Source organism: Diaphorina citri, unplaced genomic scaffold (genome assembly GCF_000475195.1).
Source record: "Diaphorina citri unplaced genomic scaffold, Diaci psyllid genome assembly version 1.1 scaffold808, whole genome shotgun sequence".
Lineage (NCBI taxonomy): Eukaryota > Metazoa > Arthropoda > Insecta > Hemiptera > Psyllidae > Diaphorina > Diaphorina citri.
The window spans coordinates 78,286-96,556 of record NW_007378240.1 but is presented as its reverse complement, the minus strand read 5'-3'; the positions used below and the strand labels follow the sequence as shown (position 1 = coordinate 96,556).

The 18,271-nt window shown below is 38.4% G+C and overlaps 1 protein-coding gene across 1 annotated transcript in view; it reads right to left on the bottom strand.

Moving 5' to 3' along the window:
* Positions 1–6,402: 6,402 nt before the first annotated feature.
* LOC103512199 (protein mab-21-like) overlaps positions 6,403–18,271 on the bottom strand; it is a 29,941-nt gene continuing 18,072 nt past the window's right edge. Inside the window, exon 2 of the mRNA XM_008476954.3 lies at positions 6,403–7,426. Within this exon, the coding sequence (XP_008475176.1) occupies positions 6,403–7,374 (972 nt within the window). The 5' untranslated portion in view covers positions 7,375–7,426. The remainder of the gene's footprint in view (positions 7,427–18,271) is intronic.

Genomic DNA, 18,271 nt, shown 5'->3' with positions numbered 1-18,271 from the left:
ACACGTTTCAAATCCCAATCAAGATTTGGAAGTTTCTCTCGGTCCCGATCTTTCATCAAATCATCATCCATAATTATACAAAAATCACAACGTGCTGTCAGAGTGATAATTACATTACAGTTGGCTACCAAGGCATTTGAAAAAGATCGTGACAATGCCTATAACAAGAACAGACTGTAAAGAGAATGTAGCATGAAATTTACAACGACCGTATGAACCTACTCCTAAATGTACATAAAGAATATATGTAGCATTGCAAAACATTCAGATCATTGCTTGAAATTGTTCCAAGACGAAGCAAATAGCAATTTTCTGTGCACTTGTCGCGGCCGAAAGTCGTTAGTATTCATTAGGGCCACGTGCTTATCCTCAACCTACCCGCAAATTTACCCCCTCCTCCTCCTCAACTCACCCGCAAATTTACTTCCTCCTCCCCCTCCTTCCTCCTACCAGGATAACTTATTTAGGATCCCATGTAGGTAGGATGCAATTTTCTGTGCACTTGTCGCGGCCGAAAGTCGTTAGTATTCATTAGGGCCACGTGCTTATCCTCAACCTACCCGCAAATTTACCCCTCCTCCTCCCCAACTCACCCGCAAATTTACCCCCTCCTCCCCCTCCTTCCTCCTACCAGGATAACTTCGAAAGAAAAAAAAAAATCCTCCTCCGCCTTTTTTTTACATTTTGAAAAATTGTCCATAAAAAAAAATATTATTTTTATTAAGAAATATGGTTTTCGTAAGAAAATGGAGCAAACTTTTGATGCCTTCATAGTTTTTAATCTTCCAAATGGATCACATGTAAAGGAAGTGAGGAAATCGATGTCTGGTGTTTGTGAGAAAATCTATGTCTGTTTCTTGTTGACTAAAACTTTCTATTCGAAAAAAAACCTTGCGTTTATAATTTTACTGGTGGATGTGCAAAAACACCATGTTTTATCTCGTTTGGCCTACCTGTTTATTCTACCAAGCCTTAACTGTTAATGTAGGGATAGAAGAATCTAATACGAGTAGAAGTAGTCCCGTACTTCAATTCTTCAAATTAAACTAACTCTATTTCATGTTATTATTCTGTTCCAGGTATGTTATCGTAAAATACGAGAGCCCAGTCGATCTATTTTGCCATACTGGTCTATTCTGAGTGCACTCGAGAACAGCGAGTACCAAAGTAGGCTCCTCGGGACTCAGGATCCCCTTGTTTGAAGTGATAATTGGACAGTATTAAGAAGAAAACAATCGATCAGGCATTTGCCCTTATGGATGGTGGATTTGTAGAAGTTAACCCATCTTTTAGGGCCGTTTGCCCCGTAAACCTTGAAGTTGGCTTTTTTGTGTATGGGGTTAAGCCCTTACGGATGGTTCTTTTCTGCTTCATGCTGTCCAATTGTGGTCCCTTGGACAGTGAGAATGAAATGTAGATGAAAATAAGTAATGGGCCAATATGATAGTAATAGGCTAAACTATTGTTTGTAAAAATGAAGAATAAAACCTATAACATCTGAAATTAAAAAGCATGAAGAAATTATAGTTTCGATGGGCATGCTACGACACAGACCACAAGCGTCCAATGTAGCAGTTGTTTCATCGCTACGAAATAAAAACGGCGGTGAAACATTCATCTTTAAAACTAAAAAAAAAAATAAAAAAAAATTTGGATGTTTTAGATGGGTAATCGGTACAGTAAGTTGTTTCAGAGTTTCAGGTGATCCTTTGCCAAAGAGATACTTACTTACTTAGTTTCTTACTTATAGGTGAGAGGAGCTAGTGGCATCAGCCAATTGGTGCTCCAATGCTCCATCCAGCAATATGTGGTAGTCCAAATCAGTAGGTATATAAGGTTGGGTTCAATTCATTTGGATTTTTTGTAGTAAATGAACTCATTTTTGGCGTTTAACTTGCTATTAATTTGATTTTCATCTTCAACACAAGTTAGTTTATTTAAAGTTCGTTTTTAGTGAGGGGACATATCATACTTGAACTTTTCTTTTAGTTTTCTTCATGTGGGGCCACATATGAAAGTGTGTCACTGAACACCAATCGTTCACGGATGAGCGAACCAATGTCTCCACCAAAGTTCTCACGGGTTCCTCAATATATCTGACTCAAGTGGAAAATAGAAATAAAATAAAAGTACATATTCTCTCACGTCCCGGGACCACACTCCAGGACAATCAATGAGTCAGCATATACATTCGAACAAAGTTCATAACAGTTCACCCCGACCAGTCGACTAACTCCAAAATTGTGGTCTCGGACCCAAATAGTCCAGTAATGATCAAGTACCTATTCTACATAAGTAGGTGCCTAGAATAAATAATACTAAATATTCATGTGGGGCCACATATGAAAGTGTGTCACTGAACACCAATCGTTCACGGATGAGCAAACCAATGTCTCCACCAAAGTTCTCACGGTTTCCTCAATATATCTGACCGCATCTCCGACTGGCTATTAGAAATAAAGATCTACTTCTCGGCCCCGGGGTCCCCAGAATCCTTTCTGTTCAGATGACAGTTGCTAGTCAGGTGACCCCATGGGGTCCCGGGACCCCCCTAGCATCTGGCGCCAAATCATTTGGCTCTCTTTGTTTTTGTGAGATTGTTATTTGGCTAAACCAAACCAAACCAGTGTTGCTGAGGCCTTATTATGATTATTTATTTCCTGTTATTAATGAATTGTTTGTATTATTTATTAACATTTTTATATCTTTTATAAAAATGATATTTGTATTTTTTTTTTTATCTGGTTACTTCCACGTTTGTTTTGGTGTTGTTAGGGTGTGTAGATCTTTATTGACTATTTTTCTTTTAATTCTAGGTATTATCATTTATCGTTGTTTGTTCGTTCAACTGAGTGAAGATTGAAATCCATCATATTTTTGGTCATAATTTTAAACCATTCCATGAAATCTGTTGTCTACTTCTCGGCCCCGGGGTCCCCAGAATCCTTTCTGTTCAGATGACAGTTGCTAGTCAGGTGACCCCATGGGGTCCCGGGACCCCCCTAGCATCTGGCGCCAAATCATTTGGCTCTCTTTGTTTTTGTGAGATTGTTATTTGGCTAAAAAACCAGTGTTGCTGAGGCCTTATTATGATTATTTATTTCCTGTTATTAATGAATTGTTTGTATTATTTATTAACATTTTTATATCTTTTATAAAAATGATATTTGTATTTTTCTTTCTTTTTTATGTGGTTACTTCCACGTTTGTTTTGGTGTTGTTAGGGTGTGTAGATCTTTATTGACTATTTCTTTTAATTCTAGGTATTATCATTTATCGTTGTTTGTTCGTTCAACTGAGTGAAGTTTGAGATCCATCATATTTTTAGTAAACTTACATATTGGGGATATGGTGCACTTAACACATCCACTAATAAAACTAAAATTAGGTGCTGGTGACATCTCCACTAATAAGGTAGAGTTTAGTGAATGTGACATCTCCACTAATGATATTTTAGAGTTAGATGAATGTGATATCTCCACTATTGATAATTTCTATAGGTTGGTGCTGGTGACATCTCCACTAATAATATGAAGTTTGGTGAACGGGTCATCTGTATAAAAGAAGAATTCTAATGTTAGATACTCAAGTTTTCTAACCTGCTGTTTATTTTGCTTGTTTGTTTTAGGTAAGTGATGATACTATTATCTACTATCGAGGCCAAGTTGTGAGTCGTGGTAAGTTAATGAATAATGATTGACATTTTGAACAGAACCGCGTACATTTACAAAGGAATAACCCAGTATACTTATTTATTTAACGTGCAATTTCAATTATCTTTCGTTTTCGTCTCAGAACTCTCAATATTTAATCAGAAACATCAGAATCCAGAAAAACACAGACGAGAATAATTCAAATTTAGATAAAAGAGAAGAAAAAAACGTCTTCTAGTGATATTTAAAACTTTTTCGTCTCAGAACTCTCAATATTTAATCAGAAACATCAGAATCCAGAAAAACACAGACGAGAATAATTCAAATTTAGATAAAAGAGGAGAAAAAAACGTCTTCTAATGATATTTAAAACTTTTTTCTTCTTTCACATTTAAATATACACACATTCTACACATTATTTTTCTCATAAATAATGAAGCTTGACATTTCTGTTTGTTTTAAATGTACCAAACCGGTTTATCAGATTGAGAAGAGGACGCCGTACAATAAGCGTTATTTATCTTCCTCTATAACAATTGTATGATGTTCGTGTTGTAACACATTGTTTTTGTATGACTATCTGTTTTGTATTGCAGTGGTGCGTCGCGCTTTTTGTGTACTGTACAGTAGGGTTGGAGTCTGGCTGGGGAACTTTAAACAGTTAGTATACCTGCCTGAATTTCCCTTGCTAAAGAAATATCAAAGGTTGAGTGCGAAGGGCATCCACTCGTAAAATTTCAAGCCAAAACCAAATGTCAGCCCAAAGCAATCACCCTAGTTAGTTCTGATAAAAAGGCTGACGAAAAACGCCGACCCCGTCTGTACAAGTAAAATTACCAAAAAATAGTGGAGATGCCAAAATCTCATGATTATTGAACTGGACAAATGGTGGAGATGTCACTGTCACTCCTTTATAGTAAGGTCTTCTTCATGCGAATGTAATCTTTTCTCCCTTGACTATAGTTTCTTTCCACTCTTATAAGTATTAGCCTGTTTCACCGTTTACAATCACTATTTCATCTACAGCACTAGAAGTACCACTCTGTCCTCCGTGTAACATATAGCTCCATATTCACCTCTCTCCCCTATATCCCAGGGGTTAATTTCCCGGCTGCGTTAACCCAGGAGGGAGGTTAATGGGAGGAGCTTGCACAATATTACCCCCCTTGCTTATCCTGAGCTCTTCTCCGCTCGATACTTGGGTATTCCTTGTCTTTAGAAATGTTGTATCTTTGCTTTTATCCTTGTCTTTAGAAACGTGTCTTTTGGAAACACACTTATTTTTACTTTCCTTCTTTCTTGATTTTCTTGGTGTCTTGTCTTTGCTTTAGAAACGTTCTACTGCTATCCTTCTTTGCAAAGGTACTTATGGAAGGAAAGTCATGTAATCGCCTTAAAATTTCGATGGTCATTTTTTCCCCCTTGGTGTCTTGTTAGAGAGATGCACGAATTTTCCTCGAACCAAGGTCACGTGATGTTTGTTGAAAGCCCAAAACAATGACAACACGATGACATGAGACTGACACGAGGGGGAGGGGGGAAGGGGATGAGGTGGGAGTGGGGGGGGATGATTACTTTTTTGAACAAAAGAAGGTATCGTGTTACATCATTTGTATAGTTTTATGAAAAACATGCATTACCAAATACAAATCACAAAGGCTTTGTATTCATAGGAGTTGTCAGATGTCAGTAAACTTCGTGTAAGCCAGAGCCCTACTCTGCACTCTGCAATTTCCAATTTACAAAGTTGGCCCTATAATCCTACCTACAAATACCTCTGCAACGGGTTTCAATATGAAAACTGCAAAGTGAAGAGTTGCAGAAGAGAAACAATGGATGAAAAGGGAGTCCTATATTAGGATAGTCAGGTTTTCGCTGGAAACAAAAGTCGGATTTTGTCGAAATCCCAAATATATTTCGAGGTAAAGGACCTGCTTATAAGATGGTCCTTTTGTATTTTAAACACTGTGGAAAACCCCTTGAACTTTTTAGTGGAGAAGCCCTTGCGGTCTTCCCCTGTTTCTTTTGGCAAATGTTGTGGGCACCAATCTTGTCAAATCCGCCAATACCACCCGGTATGTAATAATTATGTGATGTATTATTTGTACGTCAACAGTACTATTGTATTTGTATGAGGTTTTGTATGCTCATTGTTTGTTTTTGTTTGGTCTGATGGTTGGGAATTATGATTGTTATTGCTGAGCAAACATCGTAAATTTCGTTCCAATAACGTATTGATTGTTATTAACCATTATTATGGTGGACGCTGCTCATGTTTCAAAAACGTCTTGGCGCAGAGGTAGAAGTTAAAATCCTTCCTCTCTCCTTGTGTTCTCGTGGCTTGTGCAGGAACTTTGGTGTTTGTTTGCTCTGGAATGTATTGGAAAAAAAAGAGAGTTTTCCGGTTGTGAAGTTTGAAATTAGGCCTATTAGGCCATTAAGATGAGCATCAGGTAGACCTGACAGGCGGACTTGATCAGGTGTACTTGTCAGGTCTACCTGATAGTGGCTGGCCTTAGGGTATTAAGAGAACTACTTGGGATCTAATGTGTTAGGACTCTCGCCTGGTAAACGGAAGGACGCGTTTCAAATCCCAATCAAGACGTGGAATTTTCTTTCGATCCCGATATTCCCGATCTGTCATGAAAAAATCATCATCCATAATTATCCAACAATCACAACGTTCTGTCAGAATGATAATTGCATTACAGTTGGCTACCAAGGCATTTGAAACAGATCGTGACAATGCCTATAACAAGAACAGCATACGAAGACAAGATATGAGTTGTAAGAGAATGCCATTGATTCTATCTCCTAGGCAAGATTCATCCCATTCCAATTCATTGGGATGTTTTTCGCACTCATAAAGCAGAAGTGTTTTCATGTGATAGTTGGTTACAGGATTTCCTGGTAGTTCTAGATGACGATCCCGCAATGTTTTCAGAATACTGAGACACTTCTTCCTGCAACCACCAATCAGCAGTTTGCTCTCGACATCTGTGAATGACATCACCCAAGCATCTCCTTCCATGGCTGACTGTTTGCCTTGCATAGCAGCACATTCCTTGGACAATAGGTCACACCCTTCAGTCTTTGTTTCTACCACCAGGTTGGGATGAGGCCATGGGATTTGAGGAAGAGGCCAGTGACCTGCAGACCGAGGCCAGATCCCACCACATTTGAATGATGGTGTTATCTGTACAATGTATCGTTCTCTTATCCTAAGCTTCACCTCTGTCGTGTCAGCAATCATCTTGACGCTATCTCTGTAAGCACATTTATCACAGGCCTGAGCGACTAGAGTTTGGAATCTGGATCTCATCTTCCTGGCGGATAGATAGCCACTAGCTGTTATGAACTCCACCCAGAGGGACATACTCCTCTTCCTACCATCACTTAGTTTCAGAACAGCACATCCAGGCAGTGAGCCATCATCCACAAAGTTCAACTCTCCCATCTGATTGAGGTAAAGCACTACTTCAAACTCTGTAGGTGTTATAACATCCAACCCTTCAAATCTACCGTTACACTCTGTAAGGGAAGAGATGAACCTTGGTTCCTGCACCTCCACTTCTCGTAACACATCCTGCACAACTTTACATACTTCACGGATTGTCTTAGCAATACTAGCTTTCCTTGTTTGTACTCGTTCTCCATAATACTTGTTGAGTTGATACAAAATCTTGGACTGAGCAGCCATCATGTCCGATGGCACCAACATTTTAAATGAGGTTATAAAAACACAGCACACTGAAATCCTTGTAAACTTTTATGTAACGGAAAATATATTTTTTTTTTTTTTTTAAGAGGTTTGACAGAGGGAACTGTAACTGCTATGGTCTTATCGTCCCGAAATCGAAGAGAGAAGGAAGACAGGATAGGAGAAAGCCAGCCGTTCCGAGAACGAACATTATTCCATCAGGATAAAATCCGCCCCGGGCGGGAATCGAACCCGCGGCCTAGCGCTTACAAGGCAGACGCACTACCAACTAAGCTAACTAGGCTGGCATCTTGCATTTATAATTTTACTGGTGGATGTGCAAAAACACCATGTTTTATCCCGTTTGGGCTACCTGTTTATTCTACCAAGCCTTAACTGTTAATGTAGGGATAGAAGAATCTAATACGAGTAGAAGTAGTCCCGTACTTCCATTCTTCAAATTAAACTAACACTATTTCATGTCACATTCTTCTGTTCCAGGTATGTTACTTCTTTCTTATTCACACATGAAAGTTTCACTAAAAAATATCATTTTGCTGGGGTAAGTTGTGTCCTTTCTGCGAATTCTTTAATATCTTCTTCGATGGAGTGTTCACAAGATCTCTGGCCTCGACTTTAAAGGCTAAATAATTTCCAATAGGTAGGTATCTTTTGGAAATAGAAAAATGAAGGTTGCCCTAATTAGTCCAATTACCTAAACAAAAATCCTAAAGGGTATCTCTGAAAGAACAAGGAATGAAAGATAAGATAAGGATTAAGGGGCGCCTTCCTAGACAATTTTAAAAGAAAAGTAAGGGGATTATCGAATTTGTGAGGCAATTAACGGAAGAAAAAAAGGCAGCATTTGTGCTTTTAGTGATAGTGGACTCAGGTGTTTCGAAAGCAACTTTTACCGCTTTCTCCAGGTCCCCACTAGATCACTGGGTTAATTTGACACTAATGGCGCTCAAATGCTTTCAAGAGCACTCAGTGTAATGACACTAATTTTATGATGTTTGAGGACTCAGTTAAGGTGTTGACTAAAACAGCTGGGGTGAACATTAAGTGTTTCGAGGAGGGGGGTTTGGAAGTGTGAGTTTGGAGTGAGGTGTTGTTTTTGCCATCAGGATTCTGTTTGAAGTCAAGTGTGTTTCCTCTGTGTGATGATGATTTGAACGATTGAATTTTGAGTTTTTCAAAATGCTTCATGGTCGCTTTTGACCCAAGGACCATTGATAGTACGAGCTAGATTTTCCACACTTCTCATAAACAACATTTACCAAATTTCTTGCAAACAAGTTTTAGAAATACATTTACCAAATTTCTTGCAAACAAGTTTTAGAAATACATTTACCAAATTTCTTATCAAATTCAAGTACAATCAGAGGAAATGAAATTCATCTCCATCAAAGGGGTTTGGAAGTGTGAGTTTGGAGTGAGGTGTTGTTTTTGCCATCAGGATTCTGTTTGAAGTCAAGTGTGTTTCCTCTGTGTGATGCTGATGATGATTTGAACGATTGAATTTTTGAGTTTTTCAAAATGCTTCATGGTCGCTTTTGACCCAAGGACCATTGATAGTACGAGGTAGATTTTCCACACTTCTCATAAACAACATTAATTTACCAAATTTCTTGCAAACAAGTTTTAGAAATACATTTTCCAAATTTCTTATCAAATTCAAGTAGGTACAAGTTTTAGAAATAAAATTACCGGGTTCCAGAGGAAATGAAATTCATCTTCATCAGCAAAGAATTCAATGAATGAAGTACAAAAAAGGAACTTAAAAAGAGCCCTAATTATTACTCTTTTATTTCTTGAATGAGAAAAACAAAATTATTTCAAACATATTGCATAGGTACACTAATTATATCCCTCCCTCCTCCCTATTTTGTTTTTTTGATAAAAACAAATCAGAAGCAATGTCAGCATAATATGTCACTCGCTATTTGGGAAACAAAAGAAGACCATGTGTCAGAAACTGTTGTGTGTTACCCGACATTTCAGTCAAAACAAAATTCTATAAGGTCTCACTGGGACCATTTATTCCCGTCCCTTACCAGTTTATTCCCGGCGTAAAGATTTGCTTCCGGCCAAATCCGGAGGGAATTTTTGAATCAAAGGGAGCTGGGGGAATTTTTTTAGAATCATGAAAAAGTCCCGTTAGAAATTTGAATGCGCTAGCCTAGTTTCTAGTTAGCATGGAAGATAACGGCGCGCCTGCCTTTAAAACCGCTAGGTCGCGGATTCGATTCTCGTCAGGGGCGAGCTTTTTCCTAAACAGATAAGGTTTGTTCTCGGAAGGGCTGTCTGATTGGGGAGAAAATTAATTTTCAGCTTGACTCTTTGTTCATATGTCAATATTCAGACAAATTTTGACCATTATTTTCTGTTTTAAAAGGCTCCGCGAATGCGTTGGTTTATTCTAGGGGAGATGGGAATGCAAGGAGTTCTCGCATTCTGATTGGTTCTTTCATTTTGGGTCGATGACTCCTTGCTGCCATATTCAAATGGATAAGGTATAGTCCATGTACCTTCCATATTCCATATTCCATATCATTTCATATCCTGGCAGAACGCAAAGTCACATATCAAAACGTGTGGAGAGAGGCTCTCATGAGAAGAATTCTGTCATAAATAAGGTGGAATGATCAAGCGAGCCGCAACACACAAAACAAACGATAGAACATGGACTTGGAACTGGCGATGTAACACGCAACGTGTTAACCCGTATGGGTCCACGGATATATTGTACACAAGATAACACGAAATTTTCTCTTTCGCATAATTTTTTCGACCTATACGAATAATTTCCAGTTGACAATATTGTAGCATTCAACAGTGAGACCCTAGGAGCTAGACTAGAGACGAGAATACGATGGACAAATTTGACAAATTAATCCTTATGATTTGGTCCTGACTGTTTTCAGTCGGCTGTAATTCTTGACATTCGTAAATTAAGGACATGGAAGGAGCCCAGACAAAGTTTCTGGGCGTGCAAGGTGGTTTTAAACCCCGCAATCCTTTCAACACCGTGAGTTAAATGCCATGCCCATTTGCCTGTCTCACGATCACAGAAAGTAAAGTAAAGCTGTGTCCACACATAGTCGATCGATGGTCGATTGGCGTCGACTAAAACATTACATAGATTCACCTCGTCAATCGACGAGGTCGACTATGTGTGGACACAAAGTAAGCACCAGACGAGGCGGTACGAATGGGTCAAATCAATATAGAATCTAATTGATTGTTAATAATCTCCACAGAACTTTGTGGTGATATCCTGCGGGGAAGTTCACCAATCAAACCAATCATACCAAAGTAAAGCTCGGTACAATACAGGCACTGTACCCTTTGGGAATCAACGACCAAGCCCACGTGAGCCTTAATGAGTCTGATTGGGGAGAAAATTAATTTTCAACTTGACTCGTCGCTCGTATGTCAATATTTAGACAAATTTCTACTATTATTTTCTGTTTTAAAAGGTTCCGAATGTGTTGGTTTATTCTCGGGGTGGTAGGTTTTTATTGTCAGGTGGAGGATGGTTGGCCTGAGTGTCTTTAAAAGATTTTTTCCTGCCTCTCAAAAAAAAAGTGTCTGCAAAAAAAAATCCTAGCAGTTTGGTTGGTTTTAGTGAATTCGGGTAAGCTCGAAATTCAAATGCTCAAAAACTAAAATTTATTTATCTTCTTTATTTGTTGGTCTTTTTCTGAAGTTCTATCCCTGTGTGTACTAGTGTATTACGGGTATTTGCTTAGGTTAAGCAAAGTTCTGATCCCATCCATTAGGTTAAGCAAAGTTCTGATCCCATCCATTAGGTTAAGCAAAGTTTTGATCCCATCTATTAGGTTAAGCAAAGTTCTGATCCCATCCATTATCTTAAGCAAAGTTCTAGTACAAGGTGGGAGGTCCTACCTCTTCACGGTGGAAGATGCCATGCCCATTTGCCTGTCTCACGATCACAGAAAGTAAAGTAAAGCTGTGTCCACACATAGTCGATCGATGGTCGATTGGCGTCGCCTAAAACATTACATAGATTCATCTCGTCAATCGACGAGGTCGACTATGTGTGGACACAAACTAAGCACCAGACGAGGCGGTACGAATGGGTCAAATCAATATAGAATCTAATTGATTGTTAATAATCTCCACAGAACTTTGTGGTGATATCCTGCGGGGAAGTTCACCAATCAAACCAATCATACCAAAGTAAAGCTCGGTACAATACAGGCACTGTACCCTTTGGAAATCAACGACCAAGCCCACGTGAGCCTTAATGAGTCTGATTGGGGAGAAAATTAATTTTCAGCTTGACTCTTTGTTCATATGTCAATATTCAGACAAATTTTGACCATTATTTTCTGTTTTAGAAGGCTCCGCGAATGCGTTGGTTTATTCTAGGGGAGATAGTTTTTTATTGGTCTTCTCATGTGGAGGATGGTTGGCTTAAGTGTCTTTAAAAGATTGGCCTCAGTGTCTCTCTCTATCTCTAAAAAAAAAAAAAAAAAAAAAAAAAAAAAAAAAAAAAAAAGAAAATATAAAAATTTATCCTAGCCCCAAATGAACCTGTGAATTTACTGGTCTTTTTTTCACCCTGCTTGAAAAAAAAAAAAAAAAAAAAAAAACAAAAACAAAAAAAAAAGGAAATTATTGGTGTTTTAATTTTAACTTTTAACTCATAATTTTCCTGGCAATTTCGATTGGTTTTAGTGAGTTTGTGTTGGCCCAAAATTCAAAAAATTAACGTCTAAAATTAATTTATGTCTAGCCCCAAATGAACCTGTGAATTTACCGGTCTTTTTTTTCAACCCTGCTTGAGTTATGGTATTTGCTTAGGTTAAGCAAAGTTTTGATCCCATCCATTAGGTTAAGCAAAGTTCTGATCCCATCCATTAGGTTAAGCAAAGTTCTGATCCCATCCATTAGGTTAAGCAAAGTTTTGATCCCATCCATTATCTTAAGCAAAGTTCTAGTACAAGGTGGGAGGTCCTACCTCTTCACGGTGGAATATATGCAGATGAGTTATTAATGATATAAAAATTATAACTTCCTCCGCTATATAAAACAAATAAAACACTAATAAATATTACCACAGGTACGGCCCTTCTCTCTCTCTCTCTTCTCTCTCTCTCTCTCTCTCTCTCTTCTCTCTTTCTCTTCTCTCTTTCTCTCTCCTCTCTCTCTTCTCTCTCTCATCTTATCAGTCAGATCTTAACTGTGTACTTTAATGTAATGTGTGTGTATTGTTTTATCTCTGATGAAATTCAATATAGCTGCTTGGTCCATGATATTGTGCCGTATGAGGCATACATTAGGATTTATGCTTGTGATACGAATCGAGTGAGTTAAAAGCACGAATCGAGTGAGTTAAAACTCACTCGATTCGTGAAGCCTTCAGCAGTGTACAGAACGGAAATGAATAGAATAGTTTTTTTTTCAAGAGGTTGGATAGAGGGAACTGCAACTGCTAAGGTCTTATCTTCCCGAAAGGGAAGAAGGAAGGAACGCAGGTTAGGAGAAAGCCAGCCGTTCCGAGAACGAACCTTATCTGTTTAGGATAAAAACCGTCCTGGGCTCGAACCCAAGGCGCTTTGGTGAGACTTGGAGTCCATCAGAGCTTTAAAATTCTTTTTGGTATTATTTAATCTTTTTCTTCTCTTTCACAGCCTTTTCCCGTGTTTCAATAGGTTTGATAGAGGGAACTGTAACTGCTAAGGTCTTATCTTCCCGAAAGCGAAGAGGGGGAACACAGGTTAGGAGAAAGCCAGCCGTTCCGAGAACGAACATTATCTGTTTTGGTATAAAATCCGTCCTGGGCTCGAACCCAAGGCGCTTTGGTGAGACTTGGAGTCCATCAGAACTTTAAAATTCCTTTTGGTATTATTTAATCTTTTTCTTCTCTTTCACAGCATTTTCCCGGGGTCGCCGTTTTTCTTCAGCCTCTCTATCAGCCCTAATAGCTAGGGTGATTGCTTTGGGCTGCCATTTGGTACCCATTTAATACCCGTAGTAGTTTCTGAGGTATCACAAACCATGCCAAAGTAGGCGTATCTACAAGTATACTTACCAGCATATTATACAAACATCTTGATGACAGGTCCCCCTGCTCCCCGTACAATAAGCGTTATTTATCTTCCTCTATAACAATTGTATGATGTTCGTGTTGTAACACATTGTTTTTGTATGACTATCTGTTTTCTATTGCAGTGGTGCGTCGCGCTTTTTGTGTACTGTAGGTACAGTAGGGTTGGAGTCTGGCTGGGGGACTTTAAACAGGTACTCCCTGCCTGAATTCCCCTTGCTAAAGAAATAGCAAAGGTTGAGCGCGAAGGGCATCCACTCGTAAAATTTGTAGCCAAACCAAATCTCAGCCCAAAGCAATCACCCTAGTTAGGGCTGATTGACAGGCTGGCCGTCTGTACAAGTAAAATTACCAAAAATTAGTGGAGATGCCAAAATCTCATAATTATTGTACTGGACAATGTACAAATATTTGAGATGTCACTATTAGTCTGTTTGCACTCTTATATTAGTCTGTTTCCGTTTCACCCGTTTACAAATACTATTTCATCTACACCACTAGAAGATAGTACCATTCTGTCCTCCGTGTAACTTATAGCTCCATATTCACCTCTCTCCCCTATATCCCAGGGTTCCAGGGGTTAATTTCCCGGCTGCGTTAACCCAGGAGGGAGGTTAATGGGAGGAGCTTGCACAATATCACCCCCCTTGCTTATCCCGAGGTTTTCTCCGCTCGATACTTGGGTATTCCTTGTCTTTAGAAATGTTGTATCTTTGCTTTTATCCTTGTCTTCTCTCTCTCTCTCTCTCTCTCTCTCTCTCTCTCTCTCTCTCTCTCTCTCTCTCTCTCTCTCTCTCTCTCTCTCATCTTATCAGTCAGATCTTATGTGTACTTTAATGTAATGTGTGTGTATTGTTTTATCTCTGATGAAATTCAATATAGCTGCTTGGTCCATGATATTGTGCTGTATGAGGCAAGGGAGAGATCTCTGGAATACGCCACCTGTTATTGTGGAATATAACCTCATTGATACTGGTGGGATGAGACTGAAAAGTCCCTTTAACTGAAAAATCTCTTTGTAGAAAAGATTGCCTTTCTCGATATTGTTAAAACATTTTAATATGGCATACCTACTCCTTTTGTTTTATCTCAGAGCACAAACATCAAAACCGTAGCTCTGCACTTTCTTTTACATCCATGTTTGTGCAGGAATGGAATAGTTTGGTCAGAAAATTTCCGTCTCAGCCCTTATGGAAGGAAAGTCATGTAATCGCCTTAAAATTTTGATGGTCATTTTTTCCCCCTTGGTGTCTTGTTAGAGAGTGGATTAGCTGAGTTTTTTGTGCCTCAAGTTGTATAGTGTCAGTCTTTGAGTGGTTTTTCTTCCCAGTACTCTTTTTCAAACATCAAAATTCCTGTTGAATTCAGGGTTCTTGTTTTTCTTAATATTTTATCTTCCTTTTGGCATTCACAGTTTGTTGTCTTTTGAGTTCATCTTTTTGACCAACTTTGAGGATTTGAGGCTTAAAATACCAAACTATCATCACATCTAAAATTACCTAAACCTACATAGGAATTTATAATTTCAAGTGTATCTCTATAACATACTCCCTGCTAAAGCTGCTGAAGTAGAAAATTACCAGACCAGGCTGATCTGTCAAGATTTATCTCGAAGAAATCAACATCTAATTCTCATTTACATTCAGATTGGTCTAACAAGAATTCTATTCTGACATGCTTGTTTTCTATTATAGTCAAGACAAGTTGATCATTTAACAGTTGGTTTATGGGAGAAGCAAAAAATTTCGGTCTATGATGAAATGAAACTGAACACAAAACTACCTACCAATGCTAGCAAAATAATATAATTAGTAATCTAATAGGTCTCGAGGGGTTTTGAGTGATGAGTTTCATTCGGGCTTCCTTGTTATTAATTTTGAAATTTCTAATCAGTTCTTCCTTGGGCACCGGAGATTCGCTAAGAAGTTCTGTAGGATTGAATTTCCTAGCCTGTCCATCAAGTCCAACTTCCCTCGTGGAACACTCCTTCTCCAATTAAAATTATGTTTCCTCTGTGTGTTTGTTTGAAATTAAAGAATTGAGAATTTAGTGAAGACGCGAGGAATTGTGAAAGACAGAAGTCAGAATGTGTTTTTAATTGAAACCGTATATTATTTGAGCAGAATGAATTTTGTGAAAAAAAGATGAGTGTTTCACTGCCGTTTTTATTTCGTAGCAGTGAAACAACTTTTACATTAGATCATATCGTCTTTTACAATCGTCTAGATGATTATGTGAAGAATGGGGGACTGTTTTAATCCGCGTATTTTTATAGGTACCTATGGACTGATATCGTTTGAACTTTTTGGATATACCTAAGTATCTGGTTGCTGTATAAACGACAGTGAATCCAAGTATCCAATATGTGAGCCATATCTTATTCACATAGGTACAGATCTGGAATCTCATTTTCACCTCAGGTTAAAAAGTCCAGGATAAGAATAAAAAGTACCTCCCTGAGACAATACCCAAGAAGCCCACTCCGAAGCTTAGATGTTGGGGGCAAACAGTCCTAAGGATGGGTTAGGCCGCTACGAATCCCTGAGACTCCTGATGAAATCTCAATCTCCTGAAATAAAAATCTCCTGAAATCTCAATCTCCTGAAATAAAAAGCTCCTGAAATCTCAATCTAATCATTTCCGTCAAATGGCTGTGAAATTCTCTCAATGCTGACACACATTAGAAATATTTTAGGGGAAGAAGGGGCATACGGGTCATTTAAATTTGGAATCAAAGTTTTGATGCGCGTATAATTAAGTTGAATACACACGATGCTGAAACTGTTCGATTGGAAACAAGAGGGAAATGGAAATTCGATTTGTTTGTGCCACACAGTTCAAAATGTGATGTGATTCATGGATGAGAATTTTATACAGGGTGTTTTTATTATTATTATTTTTTCAAGAGGTTTGATACAGGGGACTGTAAAAACGGAGGTCTCTTAGTCCACAAATCGAAGAGAGGATAGGACAGGAGAAAGTCGGCGGTTCTTGGAACGAACCTTTAAATAAATTTCGCCCCAACCTAAAATTGAACCCGCCACCTAGCACTTAAAACGCAGGCGTGCTACCCTTCAATCTAACTTAGGCTGGCCAAGGAGTCGAACCCCCTATCAAACAATCTATATGCTCTGCTGGCATTTTAATTCTTTTTAATTTAAATTTATTTAAGTGCGTCAACACAAAAGTATTAAACGTAAAAAAAAAAAAAGATTTTAATAAATTAAATAAAACCTCGATTTCTTTCAAACCCTGTATAATAAATCCAGAGCGAGGAGAGAAAATGAGACACACAAAACATAAAAATAAAGATGTTTTGCCGAACATAATTCGAACCCGCGTTCCTCAGCTTCTCCCCCCAGTAGTTTTGATAATTACATCTCCAGCTCTGTGATATGGGAGAGATACGCTCCGGCGATGTGGAAAATAAGTCGAAATCCCCTGGACCCTTTGCATGGATTTCGACTTTACGAGGGAGAGATCTCTGGAATACGCCACCTGTTATTGTGGAATATAACCTCATTGATACTGGTGGGATGAGACTGAAAAGTCCCTTTAACCTAAGGACTGAAAAGTCCCTTTATCTGAAAAATCTCTTTGTAGAAAAGATTGCCTTTCTCGATATTCTTAAAACATTTTAATATGGCATACCTACTCCTTTCCCTTTTGTTTTATCTCAGAGCACAAACATCAAAACCGTAGCTCTGCACTTTCTTTTACATCCATGATTGTCCAGGAATGGAATAGTTTGGTCAGAAAATTTCCGTCTCAGCCGGGTTTCGAACCCAGCACCAGAGCTGTTTACCACTCGCCCACAGAGGTGGGTTACTAGCTACTAGTTACCTACATGCTTCTGCTTATGTATATTCTAGGCCCTGGAAAAATTAAAATATTGAGTCAATTATTTATACGGAATTCAAATAAAATGTCAGATTTGGGGTCTAGAAATTTGATGTGTTATTTATTTATTTTTTTAAAAAAAAGGTCCAAAGAAAAGGTTCTGTTTCGAATAAAGGTCGTGTGTTTACATTCTAACCTCGTTTTCTGATTGACAAGGGAGACCCTTGTGGCGCCTGCTTAGGACACCAAAACCCAAAACAGTAGCCGACGCGTTTTTGGACCCTTTGGAGGCGTTTTTGGTTACAATTGAGAGGTTGAGACCGGTCAAAATAACAAAAGATAAATAGCCTTTGTGCTTTGTGAAATGTATATATTGTGGATCAAATGAAAACAGAGTATTGTTTGTATTGTTATTCTTGCTCATTATTGGTTTTCTTTTTCAAATGCCGGTCTCCGATTTGTATCTCCGATTGTTGTGGTTATAGTAATGATCCTGAATGTTGATATTAGCTACTTATTAATCTTTTAATGCTAATAATTTCGTCAAAGGATATTTTGGACCTAAAGGATATTTTGGTTAGACGTATTTTTGAAGCAGCGCAGCGTTGCGTTTACACTGTCGACATCGCATAGTCATGTTCGTTCTCGGAACGGCTGGTTTTCTTCTATCCTATATTCCTTCTCTCTTCGTCGGGACGACAAGACCTTAGCTGTTAGCATCAGTTTCCTCTATCAACTTTGCACGAATTTTCCTCGAACCAAGGTCACGTGATGTTTGTTGAAAGCCCAAAACAATGACAACACGATGACATGAGACTGACACAAGGGGGAGGGGGGAATTTTTGAGGGGGGGGGTTTTTTTTGGTCTTCTTTGGGGGTTTTTTTTTGTTTCCCCTTTTTTTTTTTTTTTTTTTTTTTTTTTTTTTTTTTTGGTAAATGTTGTGGGCACCAATCTTGTAAAATCCGCCAATACCACCCGGTATGTAATAATTATGTGTA